Source organism: Alexandromys fortis, unplaced genomic scaffold (assembly GCF_014885135.2).
Source record: "Alexandromys fortis isolate MF-2015 unplaced genomic scaffold, M_Fortis_MF-2015_v1.1 scaffold_124, whole genome shotgun sequence".
Taxonomy (NCBI): Eukaryota; Metazoa; Chordata; class Mammalia; order Rodentia; family Cricetidae; genus Alexandromys; species Alexandromys fortis.
The window spans coordinates 3708785-3729776 of record NW_026067995.1 but is presented as its reverse complement, the minus strand read 5'-3'; the positions used below and the strand labels follow the sequence as shown (position 1 = coordinate 3729776).

The window sequence follows — 20992 nt, the reverse complement described above, 5'->3', positions numbered from 1 at the left end:
GAAATATTATGTAGAATGTTAGGGTTCAGATGTTTTTAAAGTTTGTTTCTTATTTTTTAAAGCAATGTTAAGACTTTTAGTTTGGGTTGTTACATTTGGTCGACTCTGAGGTTCTGTGAGGCCTGCGTGATTGGTACTTCAAAAATCTTCAAATCCTACTTTTCTTCCATAAAAACTAAGTTGTATATTCCTAATTTTTTTTGAAAAATTGTTATGAGACCGGAAGTCGTTTTGTCTTGAAAATGCTGAGCTGTCGAGGGAAAACTATGATTAGCAGAACTTATATTATGTAGTCCTCTTTGCCCCTGCACAAGATTCTACAACTCTGAGAAACAGAACGAGAGGAACACAGTTCCTTCCAGGAATTAGTTTAAAGCAATCAATCAATCAAGCAAGCAAGCAAGCAAGCAAACAACAACAACAACAAAACAAAACATGAGATGGACTATCAAGCAGTAAGTGCAAATCATGCCATGAAGTTGTGCAGCCCTGACTGTCCTGGAACTCACGCTGTAGACCAGGCTGACCTCAGACTCAGATCTGCCTGCCTCTGCCTCCCAAGTGCTATGATTAAGGTGCGCCCCACCACTGCCCAGAGTTTAAAGAACACACGTTCACAAATTCTGTCTCCATTCTGCTTTCCGTTGTACATCCATCGCTCTGAAAAATCAGCTTAAGGCTCAAAGGTAAAGCCTGGGAGACCTGTGTGTGCTCAGCTGACCCTTGCCAGCTCAGCTCACTTGAGGGTTTTCCACAGAGGACAAAGATTAGGTGATTTTTTTTCTTTTTATTTTATTGTTTTTATTGAGCTATATATTTTTCTCTCTTTTCTCTCTTCCTCTCCGCTCCCCTTCTGCCCTCTCCCATGGTCCCCATGCTCCCAATTTCCTCAAGAGATCTTGTCTTTTTTTCTACTTCTCATGTAGATTACATCCATGTATGTCTCTCTTGGGGTCCTTTTTGTTGTCTTAGTTTTCTGAGATTGTGAATTGTATGCTGGTTTTCTTTGTTTTATGTCTAAAAGCCACTACTTATAAGTGAGTACATAAGATATTTGACTTTCTAGATCTGGGTTACCTTGCTGAATGTGATGTTTGCCTAAAAACTTTATCATCCCCCCTAAGACTTTCCACACTGACAGCTGATGCAGCTGGACGCAACCTCCATTAATTTGCCCATGAGACTTCCTGCCACCTCACCCTGTCTTCTGCATTTGCTGCCAAGCATACCGATGGTTCCCAGGGCAGACTGACCATATGTTATTGTACTTTCTAAGCTGGAAATCACCAAAAATCCTAGCCAGTTTATAACTAACAACAAAGGCTGCATTTCTTGACCTCTCTCAGCCCTTACCACATAATTCTCTGATTTCAAAAAAAAATATTAAGTCATTTCACACCTAGCCTAAAGTGTTCTCTGCAAGGTACCGCTGACCAGTTTAACTTGCCATCACTTTGTTTCTGCACTTGCACAGATACCCTGTAGCCCAGTCAATGCCTGGCTTCTCTTCCATGTTGATGCAGAAACCCTGGCCTCCAACAGAGCAGGGACCTGCCTCTCATCCTCATCCCGAGAGTGGTGGATCTGGTAAATGAACGAGTGATCTTTGGTGACCTTTGTCCTCTGCCATGCCCCACTCCCCTCAAATGAAAAGTCCGGAGTTAAGCAGCTTTGCTGGCTTACACAACAGACACTGGGTTTCATCACTTATTAACCTCATGTTCTCAGAGAGTTAATATCTCCTCTCTAGTCTGATTTAATTACTAATATTAAGTGTGCACCCCGGGCCAAGTGCCTGACTAAGCATTTGACATGGATGGCTTCATTTCATCTTCCCGGCCATGATGCGCGGCCATTTTGCAGAAGAGGAAACACAAGTGCCTGTGACTGTCACAAGGTAGAGAAGCAGTTGACTCAATGCGCAGGGCTGTGCCATAGACTCAGTTTACACTGTTCTTCCTTAGGCAAAGGCAACACCAGGCAGACCTGTGGATTCTCGTTATATAGTAATGTGGTGATAGCCACATTACTAGAAAAGAGTTGATTTCATCAAATCACATTCAAAGACTGTCCCCAGAGAATAAAACACAGATGGACACTCTAAACAGCCTTCTTTTGAAATGGCCTGAGGTGGGGTAAAAAGGATCTTTTCTTTTCCTGAAAATACATGTCCGGTTTTTACAGCACATGGGGCGCAATGCAGTCACACTGACGATGCTGGCTGCCTCTTGTTTCTGCCACATCTCAGCTGATGTTTGTTTTTCTATTGAAGGTTTTAGTGGGTTTAGCAGTTCTGACCCAGACACGGGAGATGCTAAACTTTGGAGGGATGACCGCAACTTCGAACTCCAGTAATGTCAGACTTCAGAAAATGGTGGTTTGGAAATTCTATATGTGGAATCCAAATGAAAACTTCAGGAGCGAGGCTCTCATTTAGATCCTCCCCAGCTTGCTTCTCTGAAGAGAAAAAGACAATCAGGCAACTTGGAATGTGGAAACAATTATGAAAATGAAGCCATCAGAAAACCACTCACACAGCTTTTATTTCGAGCGATGTCTTTGGAGACAAGTTGTTGCCCGGCTGTGCAGTAATGTGCCCCCTTCCAGAAGGAAACCGTGCAGAGAAGAGGGGTGAGATGGTGCTGTCTGTGTTTTCTCTTCCTATGGTCAGCAAACAGAACAACTCTCTGCCAGATAGAATCTTACTAGGTGGGAGCTGAGTCGCAGTTAAGTTGCTGACCTAGGAAGGCCTGCATAGGTCAGCATGTTTGGTCACTAAATTCAATCATTCATGTTAATGGCAAATCGGGACAGCAAGAACGATTTAAACACAGCTATACTTCCTGGAATTCTCTTTAGCCAGTGCCATCTAAGCCTCTGCACCTCCTATCCCATCTCTACAACCACCTCTTCCCCTCCACACTCCCAGGGGTTATTCCTCTACCCCATTCCAGTGTAGACATCTCTTCATCATAGCCCTCTTCCTCATGGCTCTCTAAGGGGAAACAGCCAAAGTGCTGCACTCAGACCACTTAGCCTGCGCTGTGGTTAGCAGCCTTTCTCGCCATCTGACCATCTAGCTCGGGGTCTGGGCGCTCTCTCCAGCGAAAAGGCACATTTAGGAAGGCACGCATTTCACGGTGCTATGACACATCCCTGGGCCCTGGAAGAACGCCAAACACATGGTCTCCGTAGACGCTTATTAAATACAGACCCGAGTGAAGAACCCGAAGACACCCCTGCCTCATGGCTCTAACCTTCTAACCACGCTGACCCTTCCCACTTTCATCCCCTGTATCTGTGCTCTCTAATTTGAGTTTCACAACTCATTCATTTCGCTGGCGTAACTTGGCACCACATCGTGCTGGCAGAGGTGTGGGGATAGTGTCTGCTGCCCTTGACTGGGGTTTCGCCAGAGCAGACAGTCCGGGTGGTCTGAGGGGCAATCCCACCACAGAGGTGCCCTGTGAGAGCAGACCTCAGAAAGGAGGGTCCACTAGGAACATAACTTCAAAAGAGAAAGAGCCAGTGGTCAAAGCTGGACCAATCCAAGTCACAACACAAAGTCAGGTGGAATTATAGTCCAACATACTCTATGCATACTCGGTTGGGGCTGGGTCCTGAATAAAATAGTCAGTTGTAACAAAGAGAAGGATCTCCCCAGCAGACAAATTCCTAACAAATCACACAGAGAGTCCATTGTTAGAAAGGGAAGCTCGACTTCCAGTTGTTGAGGTGCTACCTGGTGACCTCCTTTCAAAGGCTTCCCGTCCAAATGCAGACACGGACATGGACTTTTCAGCTGATATTATTACTTCAATCAGATGATCAAATTCAATGTCAGCAGGCTGAAGCCCTATTGATTGTCTAACTCCTGAAACCATGTGTTAGAAATAACAATTTACTCTGTGATCTCCTGAAGCAACCCCACATTCTGCTAACCATGTAAACACACACACACACACACAACAACAGCAACAACAACAACAATAATTTTTAAAAAAAAAATCAGCGGAAAAATCCCAACCAGAGAAAACACTGTACCACAGTCACGGGTAAGAAGCTTAGCTACTGGATAGAATGTACATCCAAAGGGCTGAGGAGAGCTGGCAGAAACAAGCATTTCAGTAGTAACAATATATCCGTGTCAGTTCACTAACTATAACAAGTGGACTGCGTGGATTTAGGATTTAACAAGGGCAGCTACTGTGTAGCGGGACAGGAATGAGCAAGTTTACTGTGCTCTCCACTTTTCTGCAAATCTAAAGTTGTGCTATACTTAAGCATCTTGTAAATTAGAAACGAGGGGTAGGTTACCAACCCCATTGTATTTACAGTAACTTCAAAATAAACTGAAAGCATCTGCTTTACCCTCGCCAGGGTAAAATAAACAGGGAAGAAGCGATTTGCTACAGGTTCCACATAAGCTGATCTTGTTGGGAATGGGACAGTTGATGCCAGGGATAATCAGAGATAGAGCTGGTGTGTGTTTACTTCCGGGATGCTGGCCTCGTTATAGACATTCCATCTTTTCTCTCCAGAAAGCTGAACCCTCACCTCTGTTATTAAGAATGAATCTTCAACTGGGACACCTAGAATGATTGTGAAGCAGAGCCTGTGTTCCTCACCAGCAGTTACCCACCCCCACCTCCACCCCCACCGTCTTCTGCACAGGCAGTAAGGTTCCCAGTGAGGGGCCACACAGAGGACCAGCAAATGCTCACTTGGTGTGACTGGGAAAATCCCCAATAAAATGAGAAACTGGAGCTAAGGGGAATGACTCAGTAGAGAACTTGCAAACATAGAGCTTGATTCCCAGAACTCATGTATTAATAAATATGTCAGGTGTAGTGGTCCGTGCTTGTAATCCCAGTGCTGGAGGAGGAGCCAAAGGTCCCTGGTACTCACTGGCTACCCAGCCTGGCTTCATGGGTTAGCGCCAGGCTAACAAAAGACCCTGTCTCCCCAAAGAGATAGAGAACATTCCTAAGTATGACGCTGGAATTTATCCTGTGGTCTTCGCATGTGTTCCCCAACTCCTGCCCTCCCCCAGAAATTGACCTTGCCACATCATCACTAACTGGGAGATGGTGGCATTCAGGACAAACTGCGTGCCCAGCTTAGCAGAATAAACATTTAGGCTATGTGATAGAGTAGATTGCAGAGAGAGCCTTTGAGGCAAGGAGGGCAGCATGAGCCATGCAGCCAGGTCACCTCCCGCCATCGCTCCCTGGGGAGTGGGTGGACTTCCAGCGTGTGGTCTGTACCACAGCTTCTACCCTCAGACTTGTTTAATAAACAGCTGTAATCAAAGTATTGTTTCCCGGATGTTCCTGATGGCTGGGGACTGTCTTGAGCCCCTTGATTAAACAGGAAGGCAGCAGTGGAAACACTAGAAAGAGAATAACACACGGATTTTATGTGACCAACAGATTCCCTGACTTCGTTTATGCAGATGTAAAGTAAATCTTTAATTGTGTTTACTTCGTTATAGAACTGTGATCCAGGCCCAATTCATCAAGGTCGCAGAGGGAGATATGTTTTGACCTTTGACCCTCATTAAACATGCTAGTCAGATGTTTAAAGTTAGTGTCGTTTATGTGTAACTCCTATGGTAATCTTTAAATCACCGTGCGATCACATTTCAGTAGCTTCACTGCTCAAAGGAGCGAGAATACAAAAATGAAAAGTGTAGGTAGTCATATGAAAGAAAATACATTTATTGACCAAAATTTTGCCTATAAAAGATTTCACGGTGTTGCCTTAAACACTTAAACACTTGAGAGGACAATTATATTTCTTCATTGTGTAAAATCTGCAACAGGAAAGTTTGTGGTCCAAACTTTTTTGTTGTTGTCTATCTGTGTATCATGTGCCCTCCTGTGGCCTGTCTCTAGTTCCCAGAAGAGCTGTCTGGAGTCCTTTACTCCACAGAGCTTGTCCTAAACCATTTCCCACGGTGCCCAGCATCAGGTCCCTGGTGTTGGCCGCGATTCCCCCTTATGTCTGCAGCGCTTGTCACCTGAGTTCAACCTCAGTCTCTGCACAGGAAGGAACATGCCAGACCCATGCCCTGCAGTGGGGAACGTTTCTGACTGATCCTTCAGAGATCCCAGAGATGAGCCAGGAAGTGAACTCATCCCTGATGGGGAAGCCCCTGTCCCACATCCTGCTTGCCTCTTGTCCCCAAGTTGTGCTGGTCTGGCAATAAGGCACTGTCTGGACAGTAGGAGATAGGAGGGAGGAGGCCATGTTGATTTCCTGATACCCTCTTTCCAGATTGATGTGGGGGTACTGGTTCGGCTACTACCAGTAGCCCTCTCATGGGACAGCCTTGTCTTCTCCTTCCTCTTGGCTGGTGCCTGGGTTGGGAGTGTTAACTACCCCCTTGCTGTTTCTGAGTCAGAAGTCTCCTATCACTTCTTGTGAATTCCTATGACTCAATTCCCTGCCAATTGCTCCTTTGAATGTTATTACCACTTTGCTGTGCACACACACACATACACACACACACGGAAGCCAATGGGCAACCTCAAGAGTCATCCTCAGAAACACCATCTACCTCCCTTAAGGGAAGCTCTCTTATTGGTCTGGAGCTTACCAATAAAGCTGGGAAGGGCGGCCAATGAGTCCCAAGGGTCCCTGGCATCTGCCTCCCTGGTGCTGAGCCAGCTCTGGGATCTCAAGGGCATGCCCCTATGTACAACACTTTCCTGTGGAGTCTTGAGCCAGAACACACATCCTCACACTTGCAAGGCGAGCTCCTTTGCCGAGTGCACCATCTCTGCAGCCCCAAGTGCTGATTCTCCTAACGTGGCTTTTAGTTTCTAGATTCAGACCCCCTCTTATTCCCTTATGTTCTCCCTCACCGGGGCCCACACTGAACACAGAAACAAGAAAAATGTCCTGGGGCAGCCATGAATACAGCCATGGGCTAGCATCCATTAGAGAGGAAATACATACAGAAGTTAAGAATAAATACTTTAAAATGGTTACAGCAATTTGACATTGCCAACATAAAACTGCAGGAAGAGCAGAACGGTCTCGGAAAGTACACCGGTCTTCAGCAGAAATGCTTTCTCTCCTTTACTCTTTTTAATTTATTTATTTGGTGCCTGAACCCAGTGCCTTGGAAATGCCAGGCAAGTATGTTACTTCCTTTTGACAAGCAGATTTGAAATGTCCCAAACGCAATGTCCCAGGGAATGGCACATAAACAAGAAGAAAGGCCGCCTTGAGTCCAAACGCACAGCGCACAGTGGTTCCGAATGGCCTTGAACAGACAGAAAAATAAACCTCTGTTTTATTGAAATCACTGCACTTGAGACATCCTTGCCCATGGCTCCAGATGAGGGTTAGAAAGAACCAGAGCTTGAGGGAGTACTGACTTCTTGTGGCTTTTAGTAACACACTGATAGAGGGAGACCATCTCAGGGGAGAAGTGTCTGCTTGTGAGCAAAAGCAGAAAGGAATAGAAACTGTCTAGAAACCGAGGGCCTCAGAGCATCAGAACAGCTTCTTCCCACCTCAAGGAGCCAGATTCTCATGAAGTACTCCTGGTCTATCCCCAAGGCCTCTTAGGTGCTCCAGCGGGATGAAAGTCGGGGTGCGTCCTCCCACCCATGTCTGCATCTCAGAAAACCTCAAGGTTCATACTGATGGAAGGATGGGAGAGAAGGGGTAAGCACTAGAGCCAGAAAACAGGAACGCTTGAGAACTTGATCCGGAATGGAACTCTCATGTGGTAACTAGCATATGGAATCCACCAGAAGCAAAAGGAACACAAGGAATTGCATGGGCAAGGTAGCCATCCTGTAACTATGCCAAAACGTCCTTAGTTCGGGGAAGACATAGCCCTGCCTGAGTGCAGGCTCAGGGCCACAGAGTTCGGGCTCTGCTCTTCCACGGCCCCAACACAGCAGGAAGGAAGAGAGGAACAAGGCACAGAGGATACAAGGACTCAGGTTCAGTGGCTGAACGACGGCTGATGAGACCTATGCTGACTTGTGGTGAGAGGGCACCACACTTTGTGGGAGGTACTAAAACCTCTCCTCTGGATCAGAACATGCTGTGCTGCCTCGGCACCTCTGTTCAGAACCCCATCCAGAGCAGTCAGGCAAGAGCAAGCCACGGAAGCATTGAGATCAGAAAGGAGGAAGTAAAACTGCCTTTGTTCACAAACGATATGCTCTTTTGTGTGGAGAACACTCCTGGTTCAAAGAGTCTCAGCACGAATAAACTAATTCTGTCAGGTTGCAAAATAGAAGTCAAACACACAAAGCCAATTCTATGTCTGTGCACTCACAATGAGCAATCCACAATAGAAATTAAGAAAGCAATTACGTTTATAATATCATCAAAACACCAACCAAGTCATAGGCTCAACCAAGGACACAAAAGACTTGTACACAGAAGACTACAGAACACTGATAACAGAAATTAAAGAAAACATTAAAGTGGGGGAAAACCTCACATTCATGATTCAGAGACTTAAAATTGCTAAAACATTCCAGACTACTCAAAGTGATCTACAGATTCAATGCAAGGAAAAAAAAAAAACCTGGAACTCATGAAATCGTTAAATGTCTAAGAAATCTTTCTGATTTCAAACCATACTACAAAGCTACAGTAACTAAAATGATATGGTACTACCAAAATACAACTGTATAGACCAATGGACCAGAAAAGGGAGTCTAGAAATAAGCGCATGTATAAACAGCTGATTTTGAGAGTGTGATGAGAATATAAAGTGGGAAAAGGTCATCTCTTTGACATAGGAACTATCCACACTGCCAGTGAGTATGACCTGTGGAACTATTCGGCCTCTTATCAATTAGAAAACCATCCAGTTTCTTCGTGCCTTAATCTGCCCATCTGAAAAATGGAGATGGTACGAAAACCTCCCTCCTAAGATTACTGGGAGAGTGGATGTGTTTAGAGCATTTCAAACACTGCTGCTTTGATTACTGCTGACATCAGCAGGACCTGTGCAAGGCTACAGAACCTCTTGACGCTCAGTTTCTTTGGTTACCAGAGGGAGACAAATGGAGCAGAGGCTGTGGGGACAAAGTGAAGCCACAGTATGCAAAGTCCTGGTTCCCTTCTAAGTCTAGAAAACTCAGAGAGTAGAGTGGTCATCAGGCTGGCTGTAGGGGTGAGGGCTAGGTCCAAGAGGGAGGGGGGGGGGAAGGAATCAGCTTCCTGATGGGCCCGCCATCAGAGCAGCCACTAAGCCCAGGTCTTCTCTCCTCTCCACTTCCTTCAGAGGCCAGTTGATATTTTCCCCCCACCACAGAGTTCCAGGTGAGTCTGAGAGAGGGAACTCTGTAGCCAGCAGCCTGGAACTCTGAGGTTTAGCCTTTTGTCTGCAGACAAACTTACAGGGAGCCCATTTAGGATTTACTTTCGCTTTATGATGATGCAAAAGGGATGCCCCTTCCACAGAAAATATTTCAAATTCTGAATTTCGATTTTTCCCCCCTAGACTAAGTAGTGTGATTGCCTCTCCCAATGCCAGGCAGTTCCCACGGCTTCCATTTATCTTTGAAATCTAGTGTACCACGTGTCACTGAGAGATGGTGCATGGTGGGTGGGGCATATCAAAGGCCTTTCAACCTGTGATACTTTCCAGGTACTTTTGCATTATCGAGACACAGAAGCCAAGCATTTGCTGACCCATTCTATCGCGGCATTGGAGTATCAGAACACATCGCCCAGTTTTCAGTGACTTCCCATTTCTTCACATCTGGTCACATGGGGAGATGGCAGTGCAGAGTGAACTGACTACAAGTGGGGTGCTAATTCACCATGACCACCTCCCCACTTTCTGGCCCAAGGCTCTTTTCACTGTTCTAACCCTCAAAGACTCTTCTTTTAGCCAATTTTCTGCTCAGATGAGAAAAGGAACACACAGACTTGATCTCTATAATCAGGATATTGCCTTCCACAGGCTTTTACTGATTTCCCCAAGAAATATGATCTGGCTGTGATTAAAAATATCAATGACATATAAATGCATCTCTCCTTCAAATTGTTGGCTAAAGTTGACTGGGGTAAAAAGCTCCTGTGACAAAGCGGAAACGTCAAAGTCAAATAGAACACATTGTAGAAAACAACAGTAATTAGCTTCCCTGCTTTCGAGCACACTCGGAAGAGAAGCGGCTCAGTCTGCATCTGTCCTGTCGAACAAATGATTAACTTTTCCAAGGCTGGAGACTTCCGTTATCTGACGAGGCTAAACCAGGGCAGACCTGAATGGGGACAGACCTGCGGGCAGCCGGTGGGAATGTAACTTTCTGGTTTCTTTGACTTTCCTCCTGCTTAGTCCTGGGATCTGCACTTGTAGATCTGTGTGCAGGTGGTGTGCAGATTCCACTGGACTCCAAGAGACCACCCACTCACCAATTCTCCCCCCTTCCAGGTTCAAGCTTCCCACTGTCCAGGATGAACAGGAAAGTGGGAGAGAGAGAAAGAGAAAGAAATCCAAAGTCATTCATAAGGCTATACAATTGCCTCAGAAAGCTTGTGGTACAGAGCGGCAGGGTCCAGCGAGGGATGATTCAGTCCTCCTCCCAGAGAAACGTGGAGGTATTCAGAGACATTGGCAGTGAAGGGGGATGCAGCATCACAGTGCACACAGGCCATGAACAGAGCCCTGGCTATGGTTGACAGCCATGAGGTGATGAACTGGATGCAAGAATCTGAAGCTGGTGCAGAGATTCAGAACTGTGGGAACAGGAAAGGGGACGAACATAGAGTCATCAGGGAGGGGAGCCTCATGGCAGGGAGACTGGTTACTCTTAGCAAACAAGAAGAAATACTTGTGATAGCAGGAATTGATTCTCCAGTTTCCAGAGAAGCTTTGCATCCCATACACAGAGGGAAGAGAAAAGAGTCTCCCTGGGTTCAGCATTAGAACTGTCACTTTATAGTGCAAGGTCTAGCACTGAGAAGTGTGTGTGTGTGTGTATGTGTGTGTGTGTATGTGTGTGTGTGTTTACTTCCTAGCCCCATCTTCTGAGACCTGTAGAAACAATCACACCAAGGCAACAACGAGCATGTAAACTTCCCATATGCTAATGTCTTCAGACTGTTCTCACAGTGTACAGTACATCGCTAGACATAGTCACCTTGACATAAATGGAAGTTTGTGCCTTCCCATTTCCATGCCCTTCTACCTGATAGCGTACTACTAAGGGCTGTTCTCAATAATATGGCAAATTGCCAAGAAGACAGATTTTAGGTACTTTTCACACACACACAACTATCTGATGTGGAAGTATGTGAGTTTGCGTAACTGTAGAGATCATTTAATGATGTATATGGGTATTGAGGAAAGCATATCAAAACACCACATCAAACCCCTTATACACACAGTTTTAAAAGGAGAAAACGATGTTACGTACTAAGAAAGGATGGATTCGTTTAGAGAAAGTACAAGATGAGCCTAGAACATATTGTGGCCAAAAGAAAAAGACAGAAAAGAAAAGGGAAGGAAGACTCAAGAAATGGCAAAAGACAAGAACAAGCATCACAGAATCTCCAGTACACTCTGAGCATCAACATAAGCAAAGACAGAAGATTTCAGCATATTGAATACAAAGGGAGTCTCATGAGTGTTTCCTGCTTTAAGGGAGCACAGTGAAAAGAAGGTACATTCTTCCTTGCTGGGGAGTGCCAGCTTACCCACGGAGGAATATGGAAACTACACATCACCCCTGGCAGCCTTCACAGACATGGGTGACTCCTGCAGAAGTCATCAGTGCACGTCAGCTCTCACGGTGGAGGTTCAGTGAGGAACAGCCCATTAACATAGTCCAGAATCCTTCCCCACAAACAATACCAAACTCAAAAATAAAAATACAGCAATTTAAGGTGGGGCAGCCTGGCAGATACTAGAACGCCGAGGTGATCAAGGTTTCTATCCCAGAGATGGGATGGGATCACTGCATGCACCCTTGCTGTGAGAAACTGAGAATGGAGTTTTATTCTGCAATATTTTGGCTGGTAGTCAAGACTTGAGTTTCAAAAGGAGGACAAGGGATTGCCTTAAAGTTTCATTCATAAAACGTGATCACTGCTTCTACTAAGATTGCATATTTTTCCTTGAGAAGTCTTTGGCCAAATCTGCGTGCTTATTCGGGGCTGTTTGACCTCTGACCCAGCCCTGCCACTGGCCAAGCCGTCCCTTTATAACTATGCAAGTCAGCACATTGCTGAGTCAAAGCCAAGACTGGAAGACCCTCCCTCCCCCTCAGCCTAGTGTCCCAGGAACAACACAAACACACGATGAGCAATAGGGGACCTGATTAGCAATCTTAGGAGGGATGAGGCTGACTGCTGTCCTGGTGGGAAACACAGCCAGCCACATCTGACGAAAGGAGCCCGGGGTTTATGAGAATAAGATGACATCAGGGGTCATGGGAAGAAGTGGAGTTGAAAGCTCAAAGCAAACAGGACAAGTTAGGGAGTAAGGGTCACACAGTTAAACCAGGAGGGGGTGGGGGAATAAGGGGATCGAGGCCTGGAGGACCAAGATGAGGAGGTGGCTACAACCCAGGACCTTGGGACCTTTCGCTCAGGTGCAGCTACTCTTTTGGCTTCTGCTTAGGTGGTGAGTAACAGAGGTCTTTCTCACTGAAAGACACAAACTACCAAGGGGTCATGCTGTCATACTGCAGAGTGAGCCTTAAAAACTCAGGTCCTAGGACGTCGCAGCATGGGGTGGATGGTGTAGGGTCCCAGGGCCATGTCTAGCATGACTAACAGCGGCTGTCCCTGCTCTCTTCCTGGCCTTAAGAGGGTAGCCAGCTCTTGGGTTTTATGCACCAAGAACTGAGGTGAGAGGCGAGTTTTAACTTGAAAGCTTGGAACTTTGCTCTGTGCCTTGCATGCTGTTCAGTAATCTTGGTTCAGAGATTAACTTCCTATCCCTCAAAGAGCAGCTTCTTAAGCCCTGCTTACAATTTCCTCCCTGGAGTCTAGTACGACCTCAAAGAACAGGAGAGAGGCCTACAGAGAGAGGGCGATGATGTCCACTTGGTCCTCAAGACACCCACGTGGAAATCCTGACACTCCTGTAACCAGTGCTGAGTGAATCTGCACGGGGTGGTGGACATCTGGATGCCCAGGATGTCCACATCTGGATGCCCTGACTTTTCAGTTCCTACTGTTAGAACCCCCCCCCCCGAGTACAAAGCTCATAATAGAACTTCACGGGACCTATTGCTAACCCATGCAGGTGGGTGGGAAAGGAACTACAATCCCCACCATACAAATTATCAAGCTAACTAAACATGGCAAGGAACATATGCAGGGCTGCAGATCCCACAGAGATGGGGCTGTGGTAAAAACCTGGACTCTCATACTCCGAATGCCTCTAGCCCATTACTTACAAAGCACAAACTCTAGACCCGTGGTTCTCAAGCCTCCCTGTGATCCCTTAATACAGTTCAGTTCTCATGTTGCGGTGACCCCAACCATAAGATTATTTTCATTGCTACTTCATAATCATAATTTTGACACTTTTATGAACCATGATGTAAATATCTGTATTTTCTGGTGGTCTTAGGCAACCCTTGCGAAGGGGTCATTCGACCCCCAGGTTGAGAATCACTGCTTTAAGCGATTATGGAGACAATCCCCTGTCTTCACCGCCTCCTCTCACACCCATGGCAGAACCAAACATTTTCACCTACACACAAAATCCAGGATGAGGATGACTCATTATCAGGGCCAGAGAGGAGAAGGCCCACACATCTTCAGGACCAGAGAGAAGGCCCACACATCTTCAGGACCAGAGAGGAGAAGGCCCACACAGCATCAGGACCAGAGAGAAGGCCCACACAGCATCAGGACCAGAGAGGAGAAGGCCCACGCAACATCAGGACCAGAGAGGAGAAGGCCCACACATCTTCAGTACCAGAGAGGAGAAGGCCCATGCATCATCAGGACCAGAGAGGAGAAGGATCCCTGCCTGTAGAGAGTGCTAGACAGACAACAGCAAGGCATGACATGTTACCCACAGGTACTGGTTTTGGGGGTTGCTGTGGGGAGGCCTAGCTGGAGGAAGAATGTGTCTGAGGGAGGGCCCTTGAGGTTAATAGGCATGTTTCCTGTTCCCTCTCTGTGTCCTGATTCTGGCAGATGTGAACAAGCAGCCCCTGCTCCAGATCTTACCACCATATCAGGCTGTGCCTTCAAATCCTGAAACAATGTAACTCTTTCCTCCTTTAAGTAGCAAGACTTGGTCACAGCAGTTAAAAAAGAAACCAGCCCAAGGTCCATGTCCAGGAATGGGGCAGCAGGAGAGTAGTGTGTCCTAAGTCACCTGCGGTTGGAATCTCTGAACACTCTCCCTGGGACAATGGACTGCTGTGGCCAGGTTTACATGAATGTCAAGACTTATGTTTAGCAGAGGAAAGCCAAGCACCATTTTGGTACTTCCTGTATTCCAGGGACCCTCCTGTCTTCTCTTTTAATCTTGGGAGTTGAGTGTAATCTTCAGTTTTACAGATGAGCAAATTAAGGCCCAGGGAAGTAAAACAATGTGCCCACGGTCACAAAGCCGGCTAGAACAAAGGCCGGGCTGACTGGGAAGTCTGGTCCTCCCTTTATGCCACATTAATAATGCCCTGAGCCTGGCCTGGGCATTTAGAAGCTTACAATCAGTCTTAACCACTTTGTTGGGTATAATCACAAGCCAGAAAGCATTTGAACTAATGGCTAAGGAGAGTGGCCAATGGGTCATTTGAGTTAACAGCAATTCATACTTGAGCTATAGTGATTTCCCTTTGCCCCAGCCCAAAGAAAGAAGAGACTGGCTTAAGTTAAGTCATAGTAGGCTGCTAATCCTCAGGAGGAAGCTGGGGAGCTTAGGGAAGAAGGAGCCCACCCTTAGGCGTGAATACTGAACTTTCAGGGAATTAGCTTTATTTGCTACCTGGCTCTTGTACTATGTGTGCATACCTTCTGTGCTGTGTGTTTTGAGAGAGAGAGAGAGAGAGAGAGAGAGAGAGAGAGAGAGAGAGAGAGAACACACTGTAGCATCTCAAGTTCAGATGAAGTTACATTAGAAAAATCATTTCATATTTTAATGTTTTCATTCATGAGAACATGTACAAATCGGTTCTATTAAACAACTTATAAAACAGCCAGACCCAAATAGACCTGACCTGATATAAAGACTTGCAATTGTTGAATGCATTTGGTAAAAATTTAGAAGAGTATTATTTGTCGCCAGATCAAAGAAAAAGCATCAAGATTTGGAATGCCAGAGAAGAAAATGAGAAATATCAATAGGAAAAAGTTTTCCTAAACAATCTGTTTCACTGATTATATGGTAGTACGCAAGGATTGTCCCCATGGTCACAGGGTCTCCCTGCATAAGACCCACCTAACTGGCCGCATTTGCTGGCTGGATGTATTAGAAAGGCCCCGTTTGCTTAAGCAAGCAGTGTTAACTGAGCCAAGCCTGATCTGACTGCATCATTGGGGGGGGGGGGGCGCAGGGAGAGGAGCTCTGTGAGCAGGATCGACAACTACTGGTAGAGAGTAATCCCAAGAACTCTCTTTAGCAGTTCAGGTGCTCTGCATTAAGGGGAGGCTGAGAGGTACCTAACGTTCACCTGCTTGCAAAGGCAAGTTTGGCTAGGGCCGACGTTTACTTTATTCTCAGTCTTAGAAACTGCAAGGAGGAAGCCTGAAAAGTTGAGTCTTTGACTGCTGATGTGACATTCGGAGACTGAGATTTAAGCAGGGCAAAACCGATTCAGTGACAGGAGCAAATTATGAGGGGGACATTTTGAAAAAATGATTCCATTTACAAACTGACCTCTAAGTGCTTTGAAGGGCCGTTTCCACGACCATGTTAATAAGACTCAACTGTTTGCAATATTCACTCAGTCCTCAGATCACAAGCCTGAGAACATTCTAAGCGATTTCTGATAGCAGCAACTTGCTCAGAGAAGGCAATGAAGAAACTGCTACAAAAACAAAGCACTTTTGTCCCCCGTGGTGAGGGGGATCCCAGAGTCCTTTGGCTCATCCCTCACAACTGATCAAAGCTGGTCAGAGCAACTATTTTCCAAATCTTCAGAAGATACCCCTCGGCTTTTACCAACAGTCAGAGCACCACACCAATGAAACTGCAAGGTGGAAATGCCACCTCCCAGGACTCCCGGGGAGAACTCCAGACTCTACGGAGTTTGGAAAAAAGCGCCCCTGCACAGCGCAGCGTGATGGAGCTGGGAGTCCCTGCACCCTGCCCACCAGCCCAGCAGCCAAGGCCGGCCGATGCAGCTGGGCTTTTGCATCAGCGTTGATTTTTGCTCTTGGTGGGCAAGGGCAAAGTACGCCACACATAGGGGAGGAAAGTTCCGTCCCGGGAGTTTGGAGAGGACAAGAGACCAGAGAAGCCTGCCAGAAGAACTCCCATCCCTCTCCGCGCACCGCACTCACCGCTCTCGCTCGCCCGCGCCGCCGAGCCCGGGAGCCGAGTGTTCGGCGGCTGCCGCATGCCCTCTGGGGACCTCGGAGCGACGGGGCGACCGGGCTCCGGCCAGTCAGCGGCGGAGGACGCAGGGCAGGCGGAGACGAGCGAGCTCCTGCTCTCCAGCGTCCGCAGCGACGCTCCTGGAGTCCCGGGCAACTTTGCCAGTCCAGGGGGTGGAGGTGGCGGGGCGGCCCGGTCCCGCCCGACTCGGTGCCTCTGCAAGTTCCCACGGGAGAGCGCCCCCCGCCGGCCAGGCTCGGATCTGCGCCGCAGAGAGCTCGGGCGGCCCGGGAGGCATCTGCAGAAGCTTGGCTAGGGACCTAGCGCCCATGGGCGCGGCCCGCTTGGAGAAGCCATCTAAGGCTTCCTAAAGGGCCAGTAGCAACTAGGAGCCCTCCAAAGAGAGCCTTACCTCAGAGCGATCCCCGGAACTGAAATGCTCTCTCATCTCCGAGTAAAGATACCTACCTGTTTGAGGTGGCTGCTGGGAAGCATAACACAAGGCCACCACCCGTGGGAGGCAGGCTCTCTGCCAGGATCAGACCTGTTACCCTAAAGCCTGAACCCCAAAGTCACCCTAGAGTTCAGTCAATGCCAGAGGCGAAGAACATTTGCCTTTGTGTTACAACAGGAAACAATGCCTATCTGAGCTTCTCGTGGGAGTCTTTATGGCCTCCTGCAGTGAATAGCACTGGATAAGCTGTTTCAAAACCGACCCACCTTTAGCAAAGACTTTGCAAAGGAAAGCAGAGTCTAAAGGCTTAGCTCTCTCTGTGCTGGAAAACAAAGTCCGGGTCACAGCTTGCTAGAAGTTGGGTCTTCCTGGTAACTTTTCAAGAAAATACCGTGGGGTGAAAAGTCCTTCCTACTCAGCCTCAGATGCTCGGGAAATGTCTAGAGTGTGGTGGGTTCGCATTTTGCCATTCCTTCAGTCACGCACATTCAGTGGGGCCCTTCTGTGCCCATTGATGCCTCAGCTGGAAAAGTGCACAAGACAGTCTGCGTTTGATCCTCAGCCCCTATGCAAAGAGCTGTCTGTGCTGCGTCCACCTCCAAGCCCCATGCTGGAAAGATGAAGGCAGGAGGACTGGATCCACCCCTGGGGCTTGCTGGCTAGCCAACCTGGCCCGCTGGTGAGCTCCCGGTTCAGTGGGAGACCCTGCCTCCAAACACAAGGCGGGGAGCAATTGAGGAAGACACTGAAGGTCAAGCTCTGGCCTCTACACCCACGTACACACACACGCACGCACACATGCACACACACACGCACACAAAATGAATGAATGAATGAATGACTGAAACCACCTTCTAGGAGACAGCCTGTCAGAATCTCTGTGACCATGAGGGGGAATGGGACTGCCAGGTGGCCACAAGATAGTCTTACTTTTCCAGCGGTCCTGACTTCTGTTCCCAGCTCCTGTGTCACGTGGCTCAAAATCTTTAGTATTTTCAGCTCCTGGGTATCCAACTCCCTTCTTCCAACAGAAATATACACACAAATCTTTTTTTAAAAAAACATATTTTTGATCTCTGAAGACAGTGTTTTAATAACATTTTATTCACCCATTGTATCTCACCTCTTAAACAGTGAGAGTCTCATGGGCCTCGGTCACAGGAATATGGCTAGATTTTGATCAGCATGTGCGATCTATTATTATTTCATCTGTAATTCAGCAAAGCACTACAGTATCTTGCATGTGACTGGGATAGAGGGACACTCATTACCAGAGTCAGAAGGAAGCTTGCACACGGAGCATAAGAATCGAGTAGGGAGAGTAAGCAGGGCCACTCACACACCAAGACGCCCAAGGGCAAGGTGAAAGCCTCAAACAGCAACGCTCAGGGGTCCTTTACTCCATAAATGTCACAGATATCAAGCTGGTAACTCCACTCGCAGCCTCCCTCTGCGTGGAAAATCCAAGCCACAATCGACCTAGAGAACCTAGAGCCTGTGGAGTCAGATGTGGCTAGTGTTAGCAAGGAATCCTTCAGATGAGAGCAAACGAAAAGGCGTGTTGACCGCTATCAAAGGAGAATGCCATTCTAGCTGGCCCCAATTTCTAACAAATGGGGTCAGGTGTGAGGTGAAGGCACAGGGAGACGTAGCCAGACAAGAGCAGTGGTCGTGACCTAGTCAGGGATAGGATAGAATGGAAAGACAAAGCAAAGATGGTGCACCCTCCCCAACAACAAAACAAAACAAAACCCACTGGCCCTTAGGTTCAAGGATTGGCCACTAGAACCTGAGGCCCTTGTTGGATTAGGAATGTATCGCTTCTTTTCCAAATGTTTTTACTAGTGAAAAACAAAATAAAATTAGTACCACTTAGCAAAAACAAATTAAAACTAATACCACAAATGGCAAGCCCTCTGATGGCTACTGCTTGGAAAGTCATTCAAAACCTTTTAAACAAACACTCACTAAGCTTCCTTGTGTTCTTAAATCCTGGGAAAGCAAAGAGTTATAGCATTGCTTCATAGAGGAAAGGGGGGGCGTTGGACTGCAGCCTTGAAGGAGCTGTGCCCCTCCATCCCACGCATCTTCACGCTGTAATGTGTTACACGATAAGTTAATTGTTAACGGTTAGTAAACAACAATAGCAGCCCTTTGCCGTGGGGAGAGGCAGATGGGATCCGGGGATGACTTTCCTGCCTGGTTTATGGAAAGAGGCCTGTGTTCCTCCATCCACTCTTGGACCTGCAATCAATCGTACGGGCAAGAAGTCACACGCCCTTCACTTCGGGAACAATCTGAACTGAGGCTGTGTCGAAATTCCCTGCCCTGAACTAATTGGCAAAGAGGCTGCCTCCAGCCGCAGGCAGACTGTGAGAAAGCGGAATGAAGGGAAATGTAAGTGGTCCCTGGAAGCATGGTTAGTAGAAGGTTCTGATGTCGTGATGTATGCAGAGCAGGTGGCCCCGTGCAGAAGGTCTCAGACGAATGCTAACAAGCTCAAGGAAAACCACAGGGGTGACCATAAATTCCCCAAACCCAAAAGTCAAAACAAACACATGCCTGTTTATTTTGAGAAAACAACATTCCATGTGAAGTAGAACTGTATTTACATATGGAGTAAAACTTCATCCATGTTTATCTGAATATCACTTGATAATATAGTTTTGTTCCCAAAAGGGACCAAGATGAACAATAAGTAATGGGGAGAAATTTTTGCTATCAGATATGAAAATACGTTTAAAGTGATCCTACACGGGATGGCCTAGTACCAGTTTGCCCAGGACAATCCAGATCCAAGCATAATTCATTTGCAAAAGTATATATTTGTTTGCTAAATGATATAATCATATTAATCTATTTTTAAAAACACTATATTGCAGGAGCAAGAAGAGGAGACAAAGCCTTGGACCAGAATAGCTGTCCCATTGGAACTTATCAGAGAGGCTTCTATGTGCAGGAGCTGGCATAGAGCACAGAGACGTGAAGGGACTGGGAAACTGCTGGATTCTCAACCCTCAAAGAGACTTCCCGCCAAGGGTCAGAGATCATTGCAGGAGATGGGGAACAATGCAGAGAGAGGCAGAGTTCATGGATGACTGCAGAGAAACAGCATCTTCTGGATACAGCAGAACAGTTGCTTGTGTGAACTCGCAGCAGTTGAGACCCTAGGCATAAGACCTGTGCAAGCTCCAGCCTGACCGAATCCAGCACACAGAGGGGAGGTGGGCATGAAGCTCCGCCCCTTGCTGAGGATGTAGGAGCTTCGGTAGGTGATGGGAGGGAGAGGGAGACAGTTGACTTGAAGACTGTGGCCCATGGCAGTCATCCATGCCCAGTGTAAGGCCACACATCCGAGAACATACGGGGGGTACAAGTTAGACTTGATGGGTATAAAAAGAACAGCAAAAATAGAGGACACAAAGCTGGGTGGGTGGGAAGGGAGAGTGGAAGGAGTCGGGGGAGGGGTTACTATGCTCATAATATACTGATATACTGTACAAGATTCTCACATTAATAATTTTGAAAAAAACAATAGCTAGTCTAGTTACAGATCCTGCTGAAAATAAAGGTATTTGTTTTTGAAGAAGCTGGCCCCTTGAATCAATGAAAGTAAGATCATCCTGATATTGATACAAGTCATTGATGGTGTAGATCTTTACCATGGGAAGGTTCACATACATAAAGAATGAATCCTGCAGGGCCCAGAGATGTGTGGCATCTGGGAGCACTTGCTGCTCTTCCAGAGGCTTGGAGTTGGGTTCCCAGCACTAATGTAAAATGGTTTACACCCACCTGTAACTCCGACTCCAGATGATCCAATTCCCTCTTCCTACCTGGGGGCCTGCATGCAAATGACATAAATGCATGCAGACACATACACATAAGTAAAAATAAATACAAGTCTTCACAAAATAATTGGTCCAAAACAGCCACAAAATAATTAGAAAATATTAATACTTATTTTAAGTTTAGAGAGACCTTCTTAAGAATAACCAAGTAAAACATCACAGGAAAAAGTCATTAATTTTGCTGCACACCAATAT

General features: G+C 46.8%; 1 protein-coding gene across 2 annotated transcripts in view; it reads right to left on the bottom strand.

The window, feature by feature from the left end:
* Positions 1–17085, bottom strand: part of Lpar3 (lysophosphatidic acid receptor 3) — a 62827-nt gene extending 45742 nt beyond the window's left edge. Inside the window, exon 1 of one of the 2 annotated variants that reach the window (XM_050160217.1) lies at positions 16961–17085. In XM_050160217.1, coding sequence (XP_050016174.1) covers positions 16961–16987 — 27 coding nt within the window. In that variant the 5' untranslated portion in view covers positions 16988–17085. Of the gene's footprint in view, positions 1–16458; positions 16645–16960 lie in introns of those variants that run through there. The other variant, XM_050160218.1, reaches the window with a different exon arrangement.
* Positions 17086–20992: the final 3907 nt, after the last annotated feature.